The 19,471-nt window shown below is 53.6% G+C and overlaps 1 protein-coding gene across 1 annotated transcript in view; it reads left to right on the top strand.

The window, feature by feature from the left end:
• OSBPL11 (oxysterol binding protein like 11) overlaps window positions 1-16,850 on the top strand; it is a 41,764-nt gene extending 24,914 nt beyond the window's left edge. The window contains exons 7-12 of the mRNA XM_075284743.1: window positions 1,465-1,666; window positions 9,145-9,293; window positions 13,236-13,376; window positions 13,509-13,998; window positions 16,346-16,532; window positions 16,664-16,850. Coding sequence (XP_075140844.1) covers window positions 1,465-1,666; window positions 9,145-9,293; window positions 13,236-13,376; window positions 13,509-13,998; window positions 16,346-16,532; window positions 16,664-16,850 — 1,356 coding nt within the window. The remainder of the gene's footprint in view (window positions 1-1,464; window positions 1,667-9,144; window positions 9,294-13,235; window positions 13,377-13,508; window positions 13,999-16,345; window positions 16,533-16,663) is intronic.
• The last annotated feature ends 2,621 nt before the right edge of the window (window positions 16,851-19,471 follow it).

Raw genomic sequence — 19,471 nt, 5'->3', positions numbered from 1 at the left:
AGGATAAGTAATGTAATGTATGTACACAGTGACTGCACCAGCAGAATAGTGAGCGCAGCTCTGGAGTATAATACAGGATAAGTAATGTAATGTATGTACACAGTGACTGTACCAGCAGAATAGTGAGCGCAGCTCTGGAGTATAATACAGGATAAGTAATGTATGTACACAGTGACTGTACCAGCAGAATAGTGAGCGCAGCTCTGGAGTATAATACAGGATAAGTAATGTATGTACACAGTGACTGTACCAGCAGAATAGTGAGCGCAGCTCTGGAGTATAATACAGGATAAATAATGTAATGTATGTACACAGTGACTGTACCAGCAGAATAGTGAGCGCAGCTCTGGAGTATAATACAGGATAAGTAATGTATGTACACAGTGACTGTACCAGCAGAATAGTGAGCGCAGCTCTGGAGTATAATACAGGATAAATAATGTAATGTATGTACACAGTGACTGCACCAGCAGAATAGTGAGCGCAGCTCTGGAGTATAATACAGGATAAGTAATGTAATGTATGTACACAGTGACTGTACCAGCAGAATAGTGAGCACAGCTCTGCAGTATAATACAGGATAAGTAATGTAATGTATGTACACAGTGACTGCACCAGCAGAATAGTGAGCGCAGCTCTGGGGTATAATACAGGATAAGTAATGTAATGTATGTACACAGTGACTGCACCAGCAGAATAGTGAGCGCAGCTCTGGGGTATAATACAGGATAAGTAATGTAATGTATGTACACAGTGACTGCACCAGCAGAATAGTGAGCGCAGCTCTGGGGTATAATACAGGATAAGTAATGTAATGTATGTACACAGTGACTGCACCAGCAGAATAGTGAGCGCAGCTCTGGAGTATAATACAGGATAAGTAATGTATGTACACAGTGACTGCACCAGCAGAATAGTGAGCGCAGCTCTGGAGTATAATACAGGATAAGTAATGTAATGTATGTACACAGTGACTGCACCAGCAGAATAGTGAGCGCAGCTCTGGGGTATAATACAGGATAAGTAATGTAATGTATGTACACAGTGACTGCACCAGCAGAATAGTGAGCGCAGCTCTGGAGTATAATACAGGAGAAGTAATGTAATGTATGTACACAGTGACTGCACCAGCAGAATAGTGAGCGCAGCTCTGGGGTATAATACAGGATAAGTAATGTATGTACAAGTGCTTCTGCTTCTTTATGTAATCTGGATTTTGGAGGTGATTCTGGGTTTCTCATTGACTCCCCAGTATCTGGAATCTCCCCTGGTAAGTCGGCGCCTCCTGAGTGTGATGTAGATGATTTAGGTTATTTGGCAGATTTGTCACTTTCCTTCTCCTCCTATTCTGTCACCACTGACTTCTCTCTTTGGCTTTTGGTCTGTCTAGGGGTGACCGGTTTCTTCTCTGGTGTCACCTTCCTATTTCTCCACTTTCTGACGTGTCCCGTTTTTGGTTTGTAGATGATGTCGCGGGCGGAGAGTCAGCAGCGGGAGTTGATGCGCAGTATAGAAGGCCTCCCCTCCAGCGGACACTTCAGCTCTCTGGACCAGGACCTGCTGATGCTGAAGGCCACGTCTTTGGCGACTATGAACTGCCTGAACGACTGTTTCCATATGTTGTACCAGCAGCACACCGCTCTACAGAAGACCAGCCTGCCTGCGGGTGAGTACCTGCACCCCGACTCCACAGACCTCTGGGGAGGAAGGTCGCTGACCTTTGACCTAGCTTTGCTGTTGATGGATCTTGCTCTGGTTGATGGTCCCCTGACAGATGGAGCTTATAGGTTGGGTTATAACCTGCCGGATTCTTCAGCAGTTCTGCCTAATAAAGTGAATGTGCAGATCCCATCAGATCCCAGCATACATTGCTGCCAGCGACTATATCTTAAGTACCCCTCGTGTACCGCTACCCCATGATGGCTGATAATAAGGTTGTGCTGCTATTTGCACCGAACTCCATCATGAATTGTTAACAGGAGTGGCTGCGGCTCCGAGGCCTCGCACAGAAGAATGGGACGTGTGAATAATTTATCCCAGGAGCTCACAGCCGCCTGAAAGTAACCGGAGCCCGGGGTGAGAACAGGTCACAGGGGAAACGCTCTGCACCTCTCACCCTGGTACCGCAGCTGTGTGACCGGAGCCCTGCACCTGCCCCATTGTCTGTGCCCCTGATTATTAGTCCACTACTATGCCAGTCATGAGATGATGGAGATTTACACCACACGTGAGATCTCCTCTGCATGTAGTATACAGGTGTTTGCTGCAGTTTGTGATATTTTCCAGTGCAGTTGTCGCTGTAACTTATGCAAAATCCATATTGTGAATTCCACCCACCAAAACACGTGGCACAGCAGACATCTGATAAATGGGCTTCACTGCCCTGTCCGCACTACCCAGAATCCCAGTATGTCTGTGGAGTATGGGAGGAAAGCCATGCAAACACGGGGAGCACATACAAACTCCTTGCAGATGTTGTCCTTGGCAGGAATCGAAACAGTGAGCCATCGTGTTGCCCCTCACTACCCAGAATCCTGTGCCATCTCTGTGAGATTTGTGTCCCCTCTGTCTCGGAGCCCTGTTCTTGGCTGTGTCCCCTCTCTCAGTGCCCTGTTCTTGGCTGTGTCCCCTCTGTCTCGGAGCCCTGTTCCTGGCTGTGTCCCCTCTCTTGGAGCCCTGTTCCTGGCTGTGTCCCCTCTGTCTTGGAGCCCTGTTCTTGGCTGTGTCCCCTCTGTCTCGGAGCCCTGTTCCTGGCTGTGTCCCCTCTCTCGGAGCCCTGTTCTTGGCTGTGTCCCCTCTATCTCGGAGCCCTGTTCCTGGCTGTGTCCCCTCTGTCTCGGAGCCCTGTTCTTGGCTGTGTCCCCTCTCTCGGAGCCCTGTTCCTGGCTGTGTCCCCTCTGTCTCGGAGCCCTGTTCTTGGCTGTGTCCCCTCTCTCGGAGCCCTGTTCCTGGCTGTGTCCCCTCTGTCTCGGAGCCCTGTTCTTGGCTGTGTCCCCTCTATCTCGAAGCCCTGTTCTTGGCTGTGTCCCCTCTGTCTCGGAGCCCTGTTCTTGGCTGTGTCCCCTCTCTCGGAGCCCTGTTCTTGGCTGTGTCCCCTCTCTCGGAGCCCTGTTCCTGGCTGTGTCCCCTCTATCTCGGAGCCCTGTTCTTGGCTGTGTCCCCTCTGTCCCGGAGCCCTGTTCTTGGCTGTGTCCCCTCTCTCGGAGCCCTGTTCTTGGCTGTGTCCCCTCTGTCTCGGAGCCCTGTTCCTGGCTGTGTCCCCTCTCTCGGAGCCCTGTTCTTGGCTGTGTCCCCTCTGTCTCGGAGCCCTGTTCTTGGCTGTGTCCCCTCTCTCGGAGCCCTGTTCCTGGCTGTGTCCCCTCTCTCGGAGCCCTGTTCTTGGCTGTGTCCCCTCTCTCGGAGCCCTGTTCTTGGCTGTGTCCCCTCTGTCTCAGAGCCCTGTTCCTGGCTGTGTCCCCTCTGTCTCGGAGCCTTGTTCTTGGCTGTGTCCCCTCTGTCTCGGAGCCCTGTTCTTGGCTGTGTCCCCTCTGTCTCGGAGCCCTGTTCCTGGCTGTGTCCCCTCTGTCTCGGAGCCCTGTTCTTGGCTGTGTCCCCTCTCTCAGTGCCCTGTTCTTGGCTGTGTCCCCTCTCTTGGAGCCCTGTTCCTGGCTGTGTCCCCTTTGTCTTGGAGCCCTGTTCTTGGCTGTGTCCCCTCTGTCTCGGAGCCCTGTTCCTGGCTGTGTCCCCTCTATCTCGGAGCCCTGTTCCTGGCTGTGTCCCCTCTATCTCGGAGCCCTGTTCTTGGCTGTGTCCCCTCTGTCTCGGAGCCTTGTTCTTGGCTGTGTCCCCTCTGTCTCGGAGCCCTGTTCTTGGCTGTGTCCCCTCTGTCTCGGAGCCCTGTTCCTGGCTGTGTCCCCTCTGTCTCGGAGCCCTGTTCTTGGCTGTGTCCCCTCTGTCTCGGAGCCCTGTTCCTGGCTGTGTCCCCTCTGTCTCGGAGCCCTGTTCTTGGCTGTGTCCCCTCTCTCGGAGCCCTGTTCCTGGCTGTGTCCCCTCTGTCTCGGAGCCCTGTTCTTGGCTGTGTCCCCTCTATCTCGAAGCCCTGTTCTTGGCTGTGTCCCCTCTGTCTCGGAGCCCTGTTCTTGGCTGTGTCCCCTCTCTCGGAGCCCTGTTCTTGGCTGTGTCCCCTCTCTCGGAGCCCTGTTCCTGGCTGTGTCCCCTCTATCTCGGAGCCCTGTTCTTGGCTGTGTCCCCTCTGTCTCGGAGCCCTGTTCTTGGCTGTGTCCCCTCTGTCTCGGAGCCCTGTTCTTGGCTGTGTCCCCTCTGTCTCGGAGCCCTGTTCCTGGCTGTGTCCCCTCTGTCTCGGAGCCCTGTTCTTGGCTGTGTCCCCTCTCTCAGTGCCCTGTTCTTGGCTGTGTCCCCTCTCTTGGAGCCCTGTTCCTGGCTGTGTCCCCTCTATCTCGGAGCCCTGTTCCTGGCTGTGTCCCCTCTATCTCGGAGCCCTGTTCTTGGCTGTGTCCCCTCTGTCTCGGAGCCTTGTTCTTGGCTGTGTCCCCTCTGTCTCGGAGCCCTGTTCTTGGCTGTGTCCCCTCTGTCTCGGAGCCCTGTTCCTGGCTGTGTCCCCTCTGTCTCGGAGCCCTGTTCTTGGCTGTGTCCCCTCTGTCTCGGAGCCCTGTTCCTGGCTGTGTCCCCTCTGTCTCGGAGCCCTGTTCTTGGCTGTGTCCCCTCTCTCAGTGCCCTGTTCTTGGCTGTGTCCCCTCTCTTGGAGCCCTGTTCCTGGCTGTGTCCCCTCTGTCTTGGAGCCCTGTTCTTGGCTGTGTCCCCTCTGTCTCGGAGCCCTGTTCTTGGCTGTGTCCCCTCTGTCTCGGAGCCCTGTTCTTGGCTGTGTCCCCTCTGTCTCGGAGCCCTGTTCCTGGCTGTGTCCCCTCTGTCTCGGAGCCCTGTTCTTGGCTGTGTCCCCTCTCTCAGTGCCCTGTTCTTGGCTGTGTCCCCTCTCTTGGAGCCCTGTTCCTGGCTGTGTCCCCTCTATCTCGGAGCCCTGTTCCTGGCTGTGTCCCCTCTATCTCGGAGCCCTGTTCCTGGCTGTGTCCCCTCTGTCTCGGAGCCCTGTTCCTGGCTGTGTCCCCTCTCTCGGAGCCCTGTTCTTGGCTGTGTCCCCTCTATCTCGGAGCCCTGTTCCTGGCTGTGTCCCCTCTGTCTCGGAGCCCTGTTCCTGGCTGTGTCCCCTCTCTCGGAGCCCTGTTCCTGGCTGTGTCCCCTCTGTCTCGGAGCCCTGTTCTTGGCTGTGTCCCCTCTCTCGGAGCCCTGTTCCTGGCTGTGTCCCCTCTGTCTCGGAGCCCTGTTCTTGGCTGTGTCCCCTCTATCTCGAAGCCCTGTTCTTGGCTGTGTCCCCTCTGTCTCGGAGCCCTGTTCTTGGCTGTGTCCCCTCTCTCGGAGCCCTGTTCTTGGCTGTGTCCCCTCTCTCGGAGCCCTGTTCCTGGCTGTGTCCCCTCTATCTCGGAGCCCTGTTCTTGGCTGTGTCCCCTCTGTCTCGGAGCCCTGTTCTTGGCTGTGTCCCCTCTGTCTCGGAGCCCTGTTCTTGGCTGTGTCCCCTCTGTCTCGGAGCCCTGTTCCTGGCTGTGTCCCCTCTCTCGGAGCCCTGTTCTTGGCTGTGTCCCCTCTCTCGGAGCCCTGTTCTTGGCTGTGTCCCCTCTGTCTCGGAGCCCTGTTCTTGGCTGTGTCCCCTCTCTCGGAGCCCTGTTCCTGGCTGTGTCCCCTCTCTCGGAGCCCTGTTCTTGGCTGTGTCCCCTCTCTCGGAGCCCTGTTCTTGGCTGTGTCCCCTCTGTCTCAGAGCCCTGTTCCTGGCTGTGTCCCCTCTGTCTCGGAGCCTTGTTCTTGGCTGTGCCCCCTCTGTCTCGGAGCCCTGTTCCTGGCTGTGTCCCCTCTGTCTCAGAGCCTTGTTCTTGGCTGTGTCCCCTCTATCTCGGAGCCCTGTTCCTGGCTGTGTCCCCTCTCTCAGTGCCCTGTTCTTGGCTGTGTCCCCTCTGTCTCGGAGCCCTGTTCTTGGCTGTGTCCCCTCTGTCTCGGAGCCCTGTTCTTGGCTGTGTCCCCTCTGTCTCGGAGCCCTGTTCTTGGCTGTGTCCCCTCTGTCTCGGAGCCCTGTTCTTGGCTGTGTCCCCTCTGTCTCGGAGCCCTGTTCTTGGCTGTGTCCCCTCTGTCTCGGAGCCCTGTTCTTGGCTGTGTCCCCTCTGTCTCGGAGCCCTGTTCTTGGCTGTGTCCCCTCTGTCTCGGAGCCCTGTTCTTGGCTGTGTCCCCTCTGTCTCGGAGCCCTGTTCTTGGCTGTGTCCCCTCTGTCTCGGAGCCCTGTTCTTGGCTGTGTCCCCTCTCTTGGAGCCCTGTTCCTGGCTGTGTCCCCTCTGTCTCGGAGCCCTGTTCTTGGCTGTGTCCCCTCTGTCTCGGAGCCCTGTTCTTGGCTGTGTCCCCTCTGTCTCGGAGCCCTGTTCTTGGCTGTGTCCCCTCTGTCTCGGAGCCCTGTTCTTGGCTGTGTCCCCTCTGTCTCGGAGCCCTGTTCTTGGCTGTGTCCCCTCTGTCTCGGAGCCCTGTTCTTGGCTGTGTCCCCTCTCTTGGAGCCCTGTTCCTGGCTGTGTCCCCTCTGTCTCGGAGCCCTGTTCTTGGCTGTGTCCCCTCTGTCTCGGAGCCCTGTTCTTGGCTGTGTCCCCTCTCTTGGAGCCCTGTTCTTGGCTGTGTCCCCTCTCTCGGAGCCCTGTTCCTGGCTGTGTCCCCTCTGTCTCGGAGCCCTGTTCTTGGCTGTGTCCCCTCTCTTGGAGCCCTGTTCTTGGCTGTGTCCCCTCTGTCTCAGAGCCCTGTTCTTGGCTGTGTCCCCTCTGTCTCAGAGCCCTGTTCCGGGCTGTGTCCCCTCTGTCTCAGAGCCCTGTTCTTGGCTGTGTCCCCTCTGTCTCGGAGCCCTGTTCTTGGCTGTGTCCCCTCTGTCTCGGAGCCCTGTTCCTGGCTGTGTCCCCTCTCTCGGAGCCCTGTTCTTGGCTGTGTCCCCTCTGTCTCGGAGCCCTGTTCTTGGCTGTGTCCCCTCTCTCGGAGCCCTGTTCCGGGCTGTGTCCCCTCTGTCTCAGAGCCCTGTTCTTGGCTGTGTCCCCTCTGTCTCGGAGCCCTGTTCTTGGCTGTGTCCCCTCTGTCTCGGAGCCCTGTTCTTGGCTGTGTCCCCTCTCTCGGAGCCCTGTTCTTGGCTGTGTCCCCTCTCTCGGAGCCCTGTTCTTGGCTGTGTCCCCTCTATCTCGGAGCCCTGTTCCGGGCTGTGTCCCCTCTCTCAGTGCCCTGTTCTTGGCTGTGTCCCCTCTGTCTCGGAGCCCTGTTCTTGGCTGTGTCCCCTCTGTCTCGGAGCCCTGTTCTTGGCTGTGTCCCCTCTGTCTCGGAGCCCTGTTCTTGGCTGTGTCCCCTCTGTCTCGGAGCCCTGTTCTTGGCTGTGTCCCCTCTGTCTCGGAGCCCTGTTCTTGGCTGTGTCCCCTCTGTCTCGGAGCCCTGTTCTTGGCTGTGTCCCCTCTGTCTCGGAGCCCTGTTCTTGGCTGTGTCCCCTCTGTCTCGGAGCCCTGTTCTTGGCTGTGTCCCCTCTGTCTCGGAGCCCTGTTCTTGGCTGTGTCCCCTCTCTTGGAGCCCTGTTCCTGGCTGTGTCCCCTCTGTCTCGGAGCCCTGTTCTTGGCTGTGTCCCCTCTGTCTCGGAGCCCTGTTCTTGGCTGTGTCCCCTCTGTCTCGGAGCCCTGTTCTTGGCTGTGTCCCCTCTCTTGGAGCCCTGTTCTTGGCTGTGTCCCCTCTCTCGGAGCCCTGTTCCTGGCTGTGTCCCCTCTGTCTCGGAGCCCTGTTCTTGGCTGTGTCCCCTCTCTTGGAGCCCTGTTCTTGGCTGTGTCCCCTCTGTCTCAGAGCCCTGTTCTTGGCTGTGTCCCCTCTGTCTCAGAGCCCTGTTCCGGGCTGTGTCCCCTCTGTCTCAGAGCCCTGTTCTTGGCTGTGTCCCCTCTGTCTCGGAGCCCTGTTCTTGGCTGTGTCCCCTCTGTCTCGGAGCCCTGTTCCTGGCTGTGTCCCCTCTCTCGGAGCCCTGTTCTTGGCTGTGTCCCCTCTGTCTCGGAGCCCTGTTCTTGGCTGTGTCCCCTCTCTCGGAGCCCTGTTCCGGGCTGTGTCCCCTCTGTCTCAGAGCCCTGTTCTTGGCTGTGTCCCCTCTGTCTCGGAGCCCTGTTCTTGGCTGTGTCCCCTCTGTCTCGGAGCCCTGTTCTTGGCTGTGTCCCCTCTCTCGGAGCCCTGTTCTTGGCTGTGTCCCCTCTCTCGGAGCCCTGTTCTTGGCTGTGTCCCCTCTCTCGGAGCCCTGTTCTTGGCTGTGTCCCCTCTATCTCGGAGCCCTGTTCCAGGCTGTGTCCCCTCTGTCTCAGAGCCCTGTTCTTGGCTGTGTCCCCTCTGTCTCGGAGCCCTGTTCTTGGCTGTGTCCCCTCTGTCTCGGAGCCCTGTTCTTGGCTGTGTCCCCTCTGTCTCGGAGCCCTGTTCTTGGCTGTGTCCCCTCTGTCTCGGAGCCCTGTTCTTGGCTGTGTCCCCTCTCTTGGAGCCCTGTTCCTGGCTGTGTCCCCTCTCTCGGAGCCCTGTTCCGGGCTGTGTCCCCTCTGTCTCGGAGCCCTGTTCTTGGCTGTGTCCCCTCTCTCGGAGCCCTGTTCTTGGCTGTGTCCCCTCTCTCGGAGCCCTGTTCTTGGCTGTGTCCCCTCTGTCTCGGAGCCCTGTTCTTGGCTGTGTCCCCTCTCTCGGAGCCCTGTTTCTGTCTGTGTCCTTGACATTGACCACAGTGTTGGGCTCGTGTCCATTTGCTCCAGCGGTACAAGTTTCCACTTTGTGTTTCCGATGTGCTGAGCGGCCCCTCCAGGGTGTCACTTTACACCTCAGTATCAGGTTCTCTCAGTATCTGGACAGGTAATCCCATGCAGCTCAGTAATGATGGGGGTATTGTCCTGCGCAAGCTGAGCTGAGCCACAGATCATACAGACGCTGTCAGAAGCTGCACGTTCTCCGGTGCTCCCCCGGATTATTGGGGTGCTGTTACTGGCCACCATGTCACATGATCACTGCACCCTGTAGGACGTTTGCCATCTCTGTGCCCCGCTTGGATTATGAGCAGCTCTAAGTGCAAAACTGCTTTTCCCTCAGGGGTGACGATAAACTGGTTGGAACCAAAGAGCCTCCTGTCCGATCACCTGGAGAATGGAGAGGCCCCCCGCTTCCCAGAAGAGGAGAGTAAGGGGCCGGACCTGCTGATTGAAACCCAGGGGGAGCCAGAAAGCAGCCAGCTGTGCAGGGTAAGCACCACCGCCTCCCGGCCGCCCGCCTGTCAGTAAGCTGAATGTCAGTAACTTCCAGGTGATGTAACGCTGCAGGAACATGGTACGTATGAGACGGCCGCTGCGCCAGTGTGTGGGGTTCTCTCTCCATTACTCCTACAGCTGCCCATACACTCCAGTTATTGTCCTCCGGTCCTCATATCTGCTTCATAGACAGTGGCGATGAGTGACAAGGATGGGCCGTTATTATCTGGAGACTTCCAGGGAGTTGCCCATAGGGACCCCCAGAGCCGGAGATACTCAGGGCCCCAAGTAGGTAGAGTAGCGACAAGTCTGCGGTGAGGTCACAACAGTCGCCATCTCCATAGACTTCAGGTAATGGAGGATACAAGAGCCCCAACATGTCACTGAGCAGAGCTGGCAGGGCTCCTCCGCACTGCGGCAACCACTTACATATTCTCCTCTGTCACACATTGCAAGGGTTTTGGATTTAGCTGCAGCAGGAATCGCCGTGTTATGGATATAAAATCTGCACTTCGGGGAAGTTTCTGCTATAATTTTATTTGCATTATATGAATTGGATTTCTGAAAAAGGGTTTGCACCAAGTTCTGATGTTACCCCCTGTTGGTGGGCGCCTTGTACTCTTCACCTCTCCCATAGGTGCTTGCTCTGCCGTTCCGTTCAGGACTTGTTCTGTGGACCGGTGTGGGCCTCGGTGGTCAGACCCCACAGCCACTCATGTTATCCCCTAACCTATCAGTTTGGTATAACCCCTATTAACCCCACATACGCCTATTCCCCATAACACTCTTATCAGTCTGTCTGGTTCCTCTGGTTTTCCTCCTAGAAATTTTAGCCTGAATGGGCTTCTGGGTGTGTCCCTGCAGTCTGATTGGTCAGTGTCAGTGTGTAGAGACACGCCCCCAACTGCTAACGCCCATCGGTCAATCCCTGCATAGATTTCTAAGAGGAATAACAGAGGAACAGCGCAAGGCCGAGCCGTAAGAGAGGCGGCGGCGTAAGAGAGGCGGCGGCATAAGAGAGGAGGCGGCGGCGTAAGAGAGGAGGCGGCGGCGTAAGAGAGGAGGCGGCGGCGTAAGAGAGGAGGCGGCGGCGTAAGAGAGGAGGCGGCGGAGGCGGCGTAAGAGAGGAGGCGGCGGCGTAAGAGAGGAGGCGGCGGCGTAAGAGAGGATGCGGCGGCGTAAGAGAGGAGGCGGCGTCTTGTTATTTCGTAGAGCAGAGCTGTCCGGAGAGCGGAGGCCATAGCCTTAGTGGTAACCTGATTACATGATAATCCCAACCACGCGCCCCCGCAGGCTTCATGCTTTACTTTACATTAGGTTATTCTTGTTTCCCCTCCGGTCCCCCCCCCCCCCTCCCCCCCCCGTGTTCACCTGGCGATGGGGCTGAGAGAAGCACAACCCAGAGCAAGCGGGACCCTGGTATCGTGGAGCTCTGCACTTCCTCATTGTTTCTGCTTGCTGAGGACCTTCATTCTATACAACCAGAGTCTCCAAACCCATCAGTCCTGCCTCATACGTCCCACAGCTGAGGGTTTGTTACAGTTGTATGCAGTCTAGTCAGTGCGCTACAAGGTAACTGCCAGGACTCCAAACTGATACATTGTAACAATCTATACACACAAAGTCTTCCATACAATGAAAACCAAAACGTTTTACAGGCAGAGAGGCCGCATATGGACACAGTGGTCAAAGGAATGGGATGTAAAGCTGAGCCCTGGCAAATATCCCCTGTCCCGGAGCGGACCGAGGCGGTAGTGTGAACCCAGCCCAAGCTGGTAAATACAATCTAATAACAGTAAAATTCCGCTTTATAAAGTCCTGAGCGGCAGAGCTCTGATTCATCGTACAGATCCTGAGTAATGAGATCCAGACATTCAGTGCAGTCCTTACATAGTATTGCACCCCCTGGTGTTCATCTCCTTACATAGTATGGCGCCCCCTGGAGTTCATGTCCTCACATGGTATGGCGCCCCCTGGAGTTCATGTCCTCACATGGTATGGTGCCCCCTGGTGTTCGTCTCCTTACATAGTATGGCGCCCCCTGGTGTTCATCTCCTCACATGGTATGGCGCCCCCTGGAGTTCATCTCCTTACATAGTATGGCGCCCCCTGGAGTTCATGTCCTCACATGGTATGGCGCCCCCTGGTGTTCGTCTCCTTACATAGTATGGCGCCCCCTGGTGTTCATCTCCTTACATAGTATGGCGCCCCCTGGTGTTCGTCTCCTCACATAGTATGGCGCCCCCTGGTGTTCATGTCCTTACATAGTATGGCGCCCCCTGGAGTTCATCTCCTTACATAGTATGGCGCCCCCTGGTGTTCATCTCCTTACATAGTATGGCGCCCCCTGGAGTTCATGTCCTCACATGGTATGGCGCCCCCTGGTGTTCGTCTCCTTACATAGTATGGCGCCCCCTGGTGTTCGTCTCCTTACATAGTATGGCGCCCCCTGGTGTTCATGTCCTTACATAGTATGGCGCCCCCTGGAGTTCATCTCCTTACATAGTATGGCGCCCCCTGGTGTTCGTCTCCTCACATAGTATGGCGCCCCCTGGTGTTCATGTCCTTACATAGTATGGCGCCCCCTGGAGTTCATCTCCTTACATAGTATGGCGCCCCCTGGAGTTCATCTCCTTACATAGTATGGCGCCCCCTGGTGTTCATGTCCTCACATAGTATGGCGCCCCCTGGTGTTCATCTCCTTACATAGTATGGCGCCCCCTGGAGTTCATCTCCTTACATAGTATGGCGCCCCCTGGAGTTCATCTCCTTACATAGTATGGCGCCCCCTGGAGTTCATCTCCTTACATAGTATGGCGCCCCCTGGTGTTCATGTCCTTACATAGTATGGCGCCCCCTGGTGTTCATCTCCTTACATAGTATGGCGCCCCCTGGTGTTCGTCTCCTTACATAGTATGGCGCCCCCTGGTGTTCGTCTCCTTACATGGTATGGCGCCCCCTGGTGTTCGTCTCCTTACATAGTATGGCGCCCCTGGTGTTCATGTCCTTACATAGTATGGCGCCCCCTGGTGTTCGTCTCCTTACATAGTATGGCGCCCCCTGGTGTTCGTCTCCTCACATAGTATGGCGCCCCCTGGTGTTCGTCTCCTTACATAGTATGGCGCCCCCTGGAGTTCATCTCCTTACATAGTATGGCGCCCCCTGGAGTTCATCTCCTTACATAGTATGGCACCCCCTGGTGTTCATCTCCTTACATAGTATGGCGCCCCCTGGTGTTCATCTCCTTACATAGTATGGCGCCCCCTGGAGTTCATGTCCTTACATAGTATGGCGCCCCCTGGTGTTCGTCTCCTTACATAGTATGGCGCCCCCTGGAGTTCATCTCCTTACATAGTATGGCGCCCCCTGGAGTTCATCTCCTTACATAGTATGGCACCCCCTGGTGTTCATCTCCTTACATAGTATGGCGCCCCCTGGAGTTCATCTCCTTACATAGTATGGCGCCCCCTGGAGTTCATGTCCTTACATAGTATGGCGCCCCCTGGAGTTCATGTCCTTACATAGTATGGCACCCCCTGGTGTTCATCTCCTTACATAGTATGGCGCCCCCTGGAGTTCATCTCCTTACATAGTATGGCGCCCCCTGGTGTTCATGTCCTTACATAGTATGGCGCCCCCTGGTGTTCGTCTCCTTACATAGTATGGCGCCCCCTGGTGTTCATCTCCTTACATAGTATGGCGCCCCCTGGAGTTCATCTCCTTACATAGTATGGCGCCCCCTGGTGTTCGTCTCCTTACATAGTATGGCGCCCCCTGGTGTTCATGTCCTTACATAGTATGGCGCCCCCTGGTTGAAAGTGTCATTGTAGTGCAGATTGCGCCTTGTCCAGCTGCCTGTGGGGGCGCTGTGGCCCGCTCCATGTCCTCTCTGTTGCTCCCGGTTTCTCTTACCTCTATGTGTTTTGTCCCTCACAGGACCCTGTAGATATTGACCCTGAGGAGGAGGTGGAGGATTCGTGTGAGCTGACAGAGGACGACCTGGGGGCGGTGGAGGAGCAGCGCAGCGTCATCCTGCACCTCCTGTCACAGCTGAAGCTCGGCATGGACCTCACGCGGGTCAGTGTCCTCCACATTCTGCTCCGCTCTCTGGCCGGCTGTACGTTGCGCCCGGCGCCATATTCAGGATCTCTGTGTAGTTTTCTTCCCGTCCTCTTCCGTTTGCACCACCATATTCTGTGTTCCTTCCAGGTCGTCCTCCCCACCTTCATCCTGGAGAAGCGCTCGCTGCTGGAGATGTACGCCGACTTCCTGTCCCACCCCGACCTCTTCCTGTCCATCAGCGGGGGGCTCACCCCAGAGGCGCGCATGCTGAGGTTTGTAGAATATTACTTGACCTCTTTCCACGAAGGACGCAAGGGCGCCCTGGCCAAGAAGCCATATAACCCCATCATCGGGGAGACCTTCCACTGCTCCTGGCGGGTCCCCAAGGACCATGTCCAGACCCCTCAGACCTCAGAGACCTCTGTAGACTCGCAGGACCAGACGGCGCCTCAAGACGACACCAAGAAGGACAAGGACTACTACAGTGTCACGTTTGTGGCTGAGCAGGTTTCTCACCACCCTCCAGTCTCAGGATTCTACGCCGAGTGTCCAGAGCGCAAAATGTGCGTCAATGCCCACGTGTGGACAAAGAGCAAGTTCATGGGGATGTCCATCGGAGTCACAATGGTCGGAGAAGGTGATTGACCCCAATATATAGAGCGCAGCTCTGGAGTATAATACAGGATAAGTAATGTAATGTATGTACACAGTGACTGCACCAGCAGAATAGTGAGCGCAGCTCTGGAGTATAATACAGGATAAGTAATGTAATGTATGTACACAGTGACTGTACCAGCAGAATAGTGAGCGCAGCTCTGGGGTATAATACAGGATAAGTAATGTAATGTATGTACACAGTGACTGTACCAGCAGAATAGTGAGCGCAGCTCTGGGGTATAATACAGGATAAGTAATGTAATGTATGTACACAGTGACTGCACCAGCAGAATAGTGAGCGCAGCTCTGGAGTATAATACAGGATAAGTAATGTAATGTATGTACACAGTGACTGTACCAGCAGAATAGTGAGCGCAGCTCTGGGGTATAATACAGGATAAGTAATGTATGTACACAGTGACTGCACCAGCAGAATAGTGAGCGCAGCTCTGGAGTATAATACAGGATAAGTAATGTAATGTATGTATACAGTGACTGTACCAGCAGAATAGTGAGCGCAGCTCTGGATTATAATACAGGATAAGTAATGTAATGTATGTACACAGTGACTGTACCAGCAGAATAGTGAGCGCAGCTCTGGATTATAATACAGGATAAGTAATGTAATGTATGTACACAGTGACTGCACCAGCAGAATAGTGAGCGCAGCTCTGGAGTATAATACAGGATAAGTAATGTAATGTATGTACACAGTGACTGTACCAGCAGAATAGTGAGCGCAGCTCTGGGGTATAATACAGGATAAGTAATGTAATGTATGTACACAGTGACTGTACCAGCAGAATAGTGAGCGCAGCTCTGGGGTATAATACAGGATAAGTAATGTAATGTATGTACACAGTGACTGCACCAGCAGAATAGTGAGCGCAGCTCTGGAGTATAATACAGGATAAGTAATGTAATGTATGTACACAGTGACTGTACCAGCAGAATAGTGAGCGCAGCTCTGGGGTATAATACAGGATAAGTAATGTATGTACACAGTGACTGCACCAGCAGAATAGTGAGCGCAGCTCTGGAGTATAATACAGGATAAGTAATGTAATGTATGTACACAGTGACTGTACCAGCAGAATAGTGAGCGCAGCTCTGGGGTATAATACAGGATAAGTAATGTAATGTATGTACACAGTGACTGTACCAGCAGAATAGTGAGCGCAGCTCTGGGGTATAATACAGGATAAGTAATGTAATGTATGTACACAGTGACTGCACCAGCAGAATAGTGAGCGCAGCTCTGGAGTATAATACAGGATAAGTAATGTAATGTATGTACACAGTGACTGTACCAGCAGAATAGTGAGCGCAGCTCTGGGGGATAATATGGGATAAGTAATGTAATGTATGTACACAGTGACTGTACCAGCAGAATAGTGAGCGCAGCTCTGGAGTATAATACAGGATAAGTAATTTAATGTATGTACACAGTGACTGCACCAGCAGAATAGTGAGCGCAGCTCTGCAGTATAATACAGGATATAGGTAATGTCATGTATGTACACAGTGACTGTACCAGCAGAATAGTGAGCGCAGCTCTGGAGTATAATACAGGATAAGTAATGTAATGTATGTACACAGTGACTGCACCAGCAGAATAGTGAGCGCAGCTCTGGAGTATAATACAGGATAAGTAATGTAATGTATGTACACAGTGACTGCACCAGCAGAATAGTGAGCGCAGCTCTGGAGTATAATACAGGATAAGTAATGTATGTACACAGTGACTGTACCAGCAGAATAGTGAGCGCAGCTCTGGAGTATAATACAGGATAAGTAATGTAATGTATGCACACAGTGACTGCACCAGCAGAATAGTGAGCGCAGCTCTGGAGTATAATATAGGATAAGTAATGTAATGTATGTACACAGTGACTGTACCAGCAGAATAGTGAGCGCAGCTCTGGAGTATAATACAGGATAAGTAATGTAATGTATGTACACAGTGACTGCACCAGCAGAATAGTGAGCGCAGCTCTGGAGTATAATACAGGATAAGTAATGTAATGTATGTACACATTGACTGCACCAGCAGAATAGTGAGCGCAGCTCTGGAGTATAATACAGGATAAGTAATTTAATGTATGTACACAGTGACTGCACCAGCAGAATAGTGAGCGCAGCTCTGCAGTATAATACAGGATATAGGTAATGTCATGTATGTTGGCTCCTAGTTTTGGTTGGATTCATTGCTGTCAGATTAGTGGGTCACATTGGTTTAGTCCGTATAATGTAATCACATGACTCATATACCGGGGGCGGGTTCTCTTTTTTTACGAGGTGTCTTCAGTGCGCTCTGCCCTCCCCAGGTGTCCTGCACCTCCTGGACTATGATGAGGAGTACACCTTCACGTTGCCCTGTGCCTATGCCCGTTCCATCCTCACCGTACCTTGGGTGGAGCTTGGAGGGAAGGTGAATGTGAACTGTCTGAAGACCGGCTATTCGGCAGCCATCACCTTTCACACCAAGCCATTCTATGGAGGAAAGTTACACAGGTGAGGGGGCCAGGAGGGGGATGGGGCTGCTGTGAGCTGGTGATGGAGTGAGCAGAGGATTCCCAGGGGGTTCTCGTCCTCATGTAGGATTTGAGGTTTTCTTAGAACAGTTGTTGTTTGTGGTTATTCAGGGTGACGGGCGAGGTGAAGCACAATCCGACAAACACTGTGGTGTGTAAGATTCAGGGCGAGTGGAACAGCATCCTGGAGTTCATCTCTAGCAACGGGGACACCAGATGTGTGGACCTGACCAAGCTGCCGGTCACCAGGAAGAGAGTGCGGCCGGTGGAGAAGCAAGGAGCCTTCGAGTCCAGGTGAGATGAAGGGGTTAATGGCAGCGGAAAGAAGCAGAGACGTGCCCATAGAAGAAATACTGGTCAGAGCCACGGCCGGGTCCGAAAGTCACATGACCAGGGGTCCAGAGGCTCCATTATTTCTAAAGGCCACACCCCCTGGTCATGTGACTTAGGATGGACCGTACCATGTTTCTTTTTACCATGTGCATGTCTTTTATCATCTCTTTTCTTTTGACCTTTGTTTAGAGGGAGTTCTCTGTGTGTCCCCCATTGTCTGTGTCCTGGGTTATTGTGGTGCATTAAGTCTGAGACTTACAGATATTGCGCATGCTCTGGAGCTGTCATTGTAGATATTGCGCTTACTCTGGGGCTGTCATTGTAGATATTGCGCTTACTCTGGGGCTGTCATTGTAGATATTGCGCCTGCTCTGGGGCTGTCGTTGTAGATATTGCGCCTGCTCTGGGGCTGTCGTTGTAGATATTGTGCTTGCTCTGGGGCTGTCGTTGTAGATATTGTGCTTGCTCTGGAGCTGTCATTGTAGATATTGCGCTTACTCTGGGGCTGTCATTGTAGATATTGCGCTTACTCTGGGGCTGTCATTGTAGATATTGCGCCTGCTCTGGGGCTGTCGTTGTAGATATTGCGCCTGCTCTGGGGCTGTCGTTGTAGATATTGTGCTTGCTCTGGGGCTGTCGTTGTAGATATTGCGCCTGCTCTGGGGCTGTCGTTGTAGATATTGCGCCTGCTCTGGGGCTGTCGTTGTAGATATTGTGCTTGCTCTGGGGCTGTCGTTGTAGATATTGCGCCTGCTCTGGGGCTGTCGTTGTAGATATTGTGCCTGCTCTGGGGCTGTCGTTGTAGATATTGTGCTTGCTCTGGGGTTGTCATTGTAGATATTGTGCTTGCTCTGGGGCTGTCATTGTAGATATTGTGCCTGCTCTGGGGCTGTCGTTGTAGATATTGTGCCTGCTCTGGGGCTGTCGTTGTAGATATTGTGCTTGCTCTGGGGTTGTCATTGTAGATATTGTGCTTGCTCTGGGGCTGTCATTGTAGATATTGCGCTTGCTCTGGGGCTGTCGTAGATATTGTGCTTGCTCTGGGGCTGTCGTTGTAGATATTGTGCTTGTTCTGGGGCTGTCGTTGTAGATATTGTGCTTGTTCTGGGGCTGTCGTTGTAGATATTGCGCTTGCTCTGGAGTTGTTATTGTAGATATTGCGCCTGCTCTGGGGCTGTCGTTGTAGATATTGCGCTTGCTCTGGGGTTGTCGTTGTAGATATTGCGCTTGCTCTAGGGCTGTCATTGTAGATATTGCGCTTGCTCTGGGGCTGTCGTAGATATTGCGCTTGCTCTGGGGCTGTCGTTGTAGATATTGTGCTTGTTCTGGGGCTGTCGTTGTAGATATTGTGCTTGTTCTGGGGCTGTCGTTGTAGATATTGCGCTTGCTCTGGAGTTGTTATTGTAGATATTGTGCTTGCTCTGGGGCTGTCGTTGTAGATATTGCGCTTGCTCTGGGGTTGTCGTTGTAGATATTGCGCTTGCTCTGGGGTTGTCATTGTAGATATTGTGCTTGCTCTGGGGCTGTCGTAGATATTGCGCTTGCTCTGGGGTTGTCTTAGATATTGTGCTTGCTCTGGGGCTGTCGTTGTAGATATTGCGCTTGCTCTGGGGTTGTCTTAGATATTGTACTTGCTCGGGGGCTGTTGTTGTAGATATTGCGCTTGCTCTGGGGTTGTCATTATAGATATTGCGCTTGCTCTGGGGCTGTCGTCGTAGATATTGTGCTTGCTCTGGGGCTGTCGTTGTAGATATTGCGCTTGCTCTGGGGTTGTCATTATAGATATTGTGCTTGCTCTGGGGTTGTCTTAGATATTGTGCTTGCTCTGGGGCTGTCGTTGTAGATATTGCGCTTGCTCTGGGGCTGTCATTGTAGATATTGTGCTTGCTCTGGGGCTGTCGTTGTAGATATTGTGCTTGCTCTGGGGCTGTCGTTGTAGATATTGTGCTTGCTCTGGGGCTGTCGTTGTAGATATTGCGCTTGCTCTGGAGTTGTCATTATAGATATTGCGCTTGCTCTGGGGTTGTCTTAGATATTGTGCTTGCTCTGGGGCTGTCGTTGTAGATATTACGCTTGCTCGGGGGCTGTCGTTGTAGATATTGCGCTTGCTCTGGGGTTGTCATTATAGATATTGCGCTTGCTCTGGGGTTGTCTTAGATATTGCGCTTGCTCAGGGGCTGTCGTTGTAGATATAGCGCTTGCTCTGGGGTTGTCATTATAGATATTGCGCTTGCTCTGGGGTTGTCTTAGATATTGCGCTTGCTCGGGGGCTGTCGTTGTAGATATTGTGCTTGCTCTGGTGCTGTCATTGTAGATATTGCGCTTGCTCTGGGGCTGTCGTTGTAGATATTGCGCTTGCTCTGGGGCTGTCGTTGTAGATATTGCGCTTGCTCTGGGGCTGTCGTTGTAGATATTGCGCTTGCTCTGGGCTGTCATTATAGATATTGCGCTTGCTCTGGGGCTGTCATTATAGATATTGTGCTTGCTCTGGGGCTGTCGTTGTAGATATTGCGCTTGCTCTGGGGTTGTCTTGTGAATAATAAAACTAGCAATGAGTGCCTTCCTGTCACTGTGTGTCCCATCACA

Source organism: Leptodactylus fuscus, chromosome 8 (assembly GCF_031893055.1).
Source record: "Leptodactylus fuscus isolate aLepFus1 chromosome 8, aLepFus1.hap2, whole genome shotgun sequence".
In the NCBI taxonomy this organism is placed as follows: Eukaryota; Metazoa; Chordata; class Amphibia; order Anura; family Leptodactylidae; genus Leptodactylus; species Leptodactylus fuscus.
Note: the sequence above shows the minus strand (reverse complement) of the source record. Positions and strands in the feature narration are given on the sequence as shown.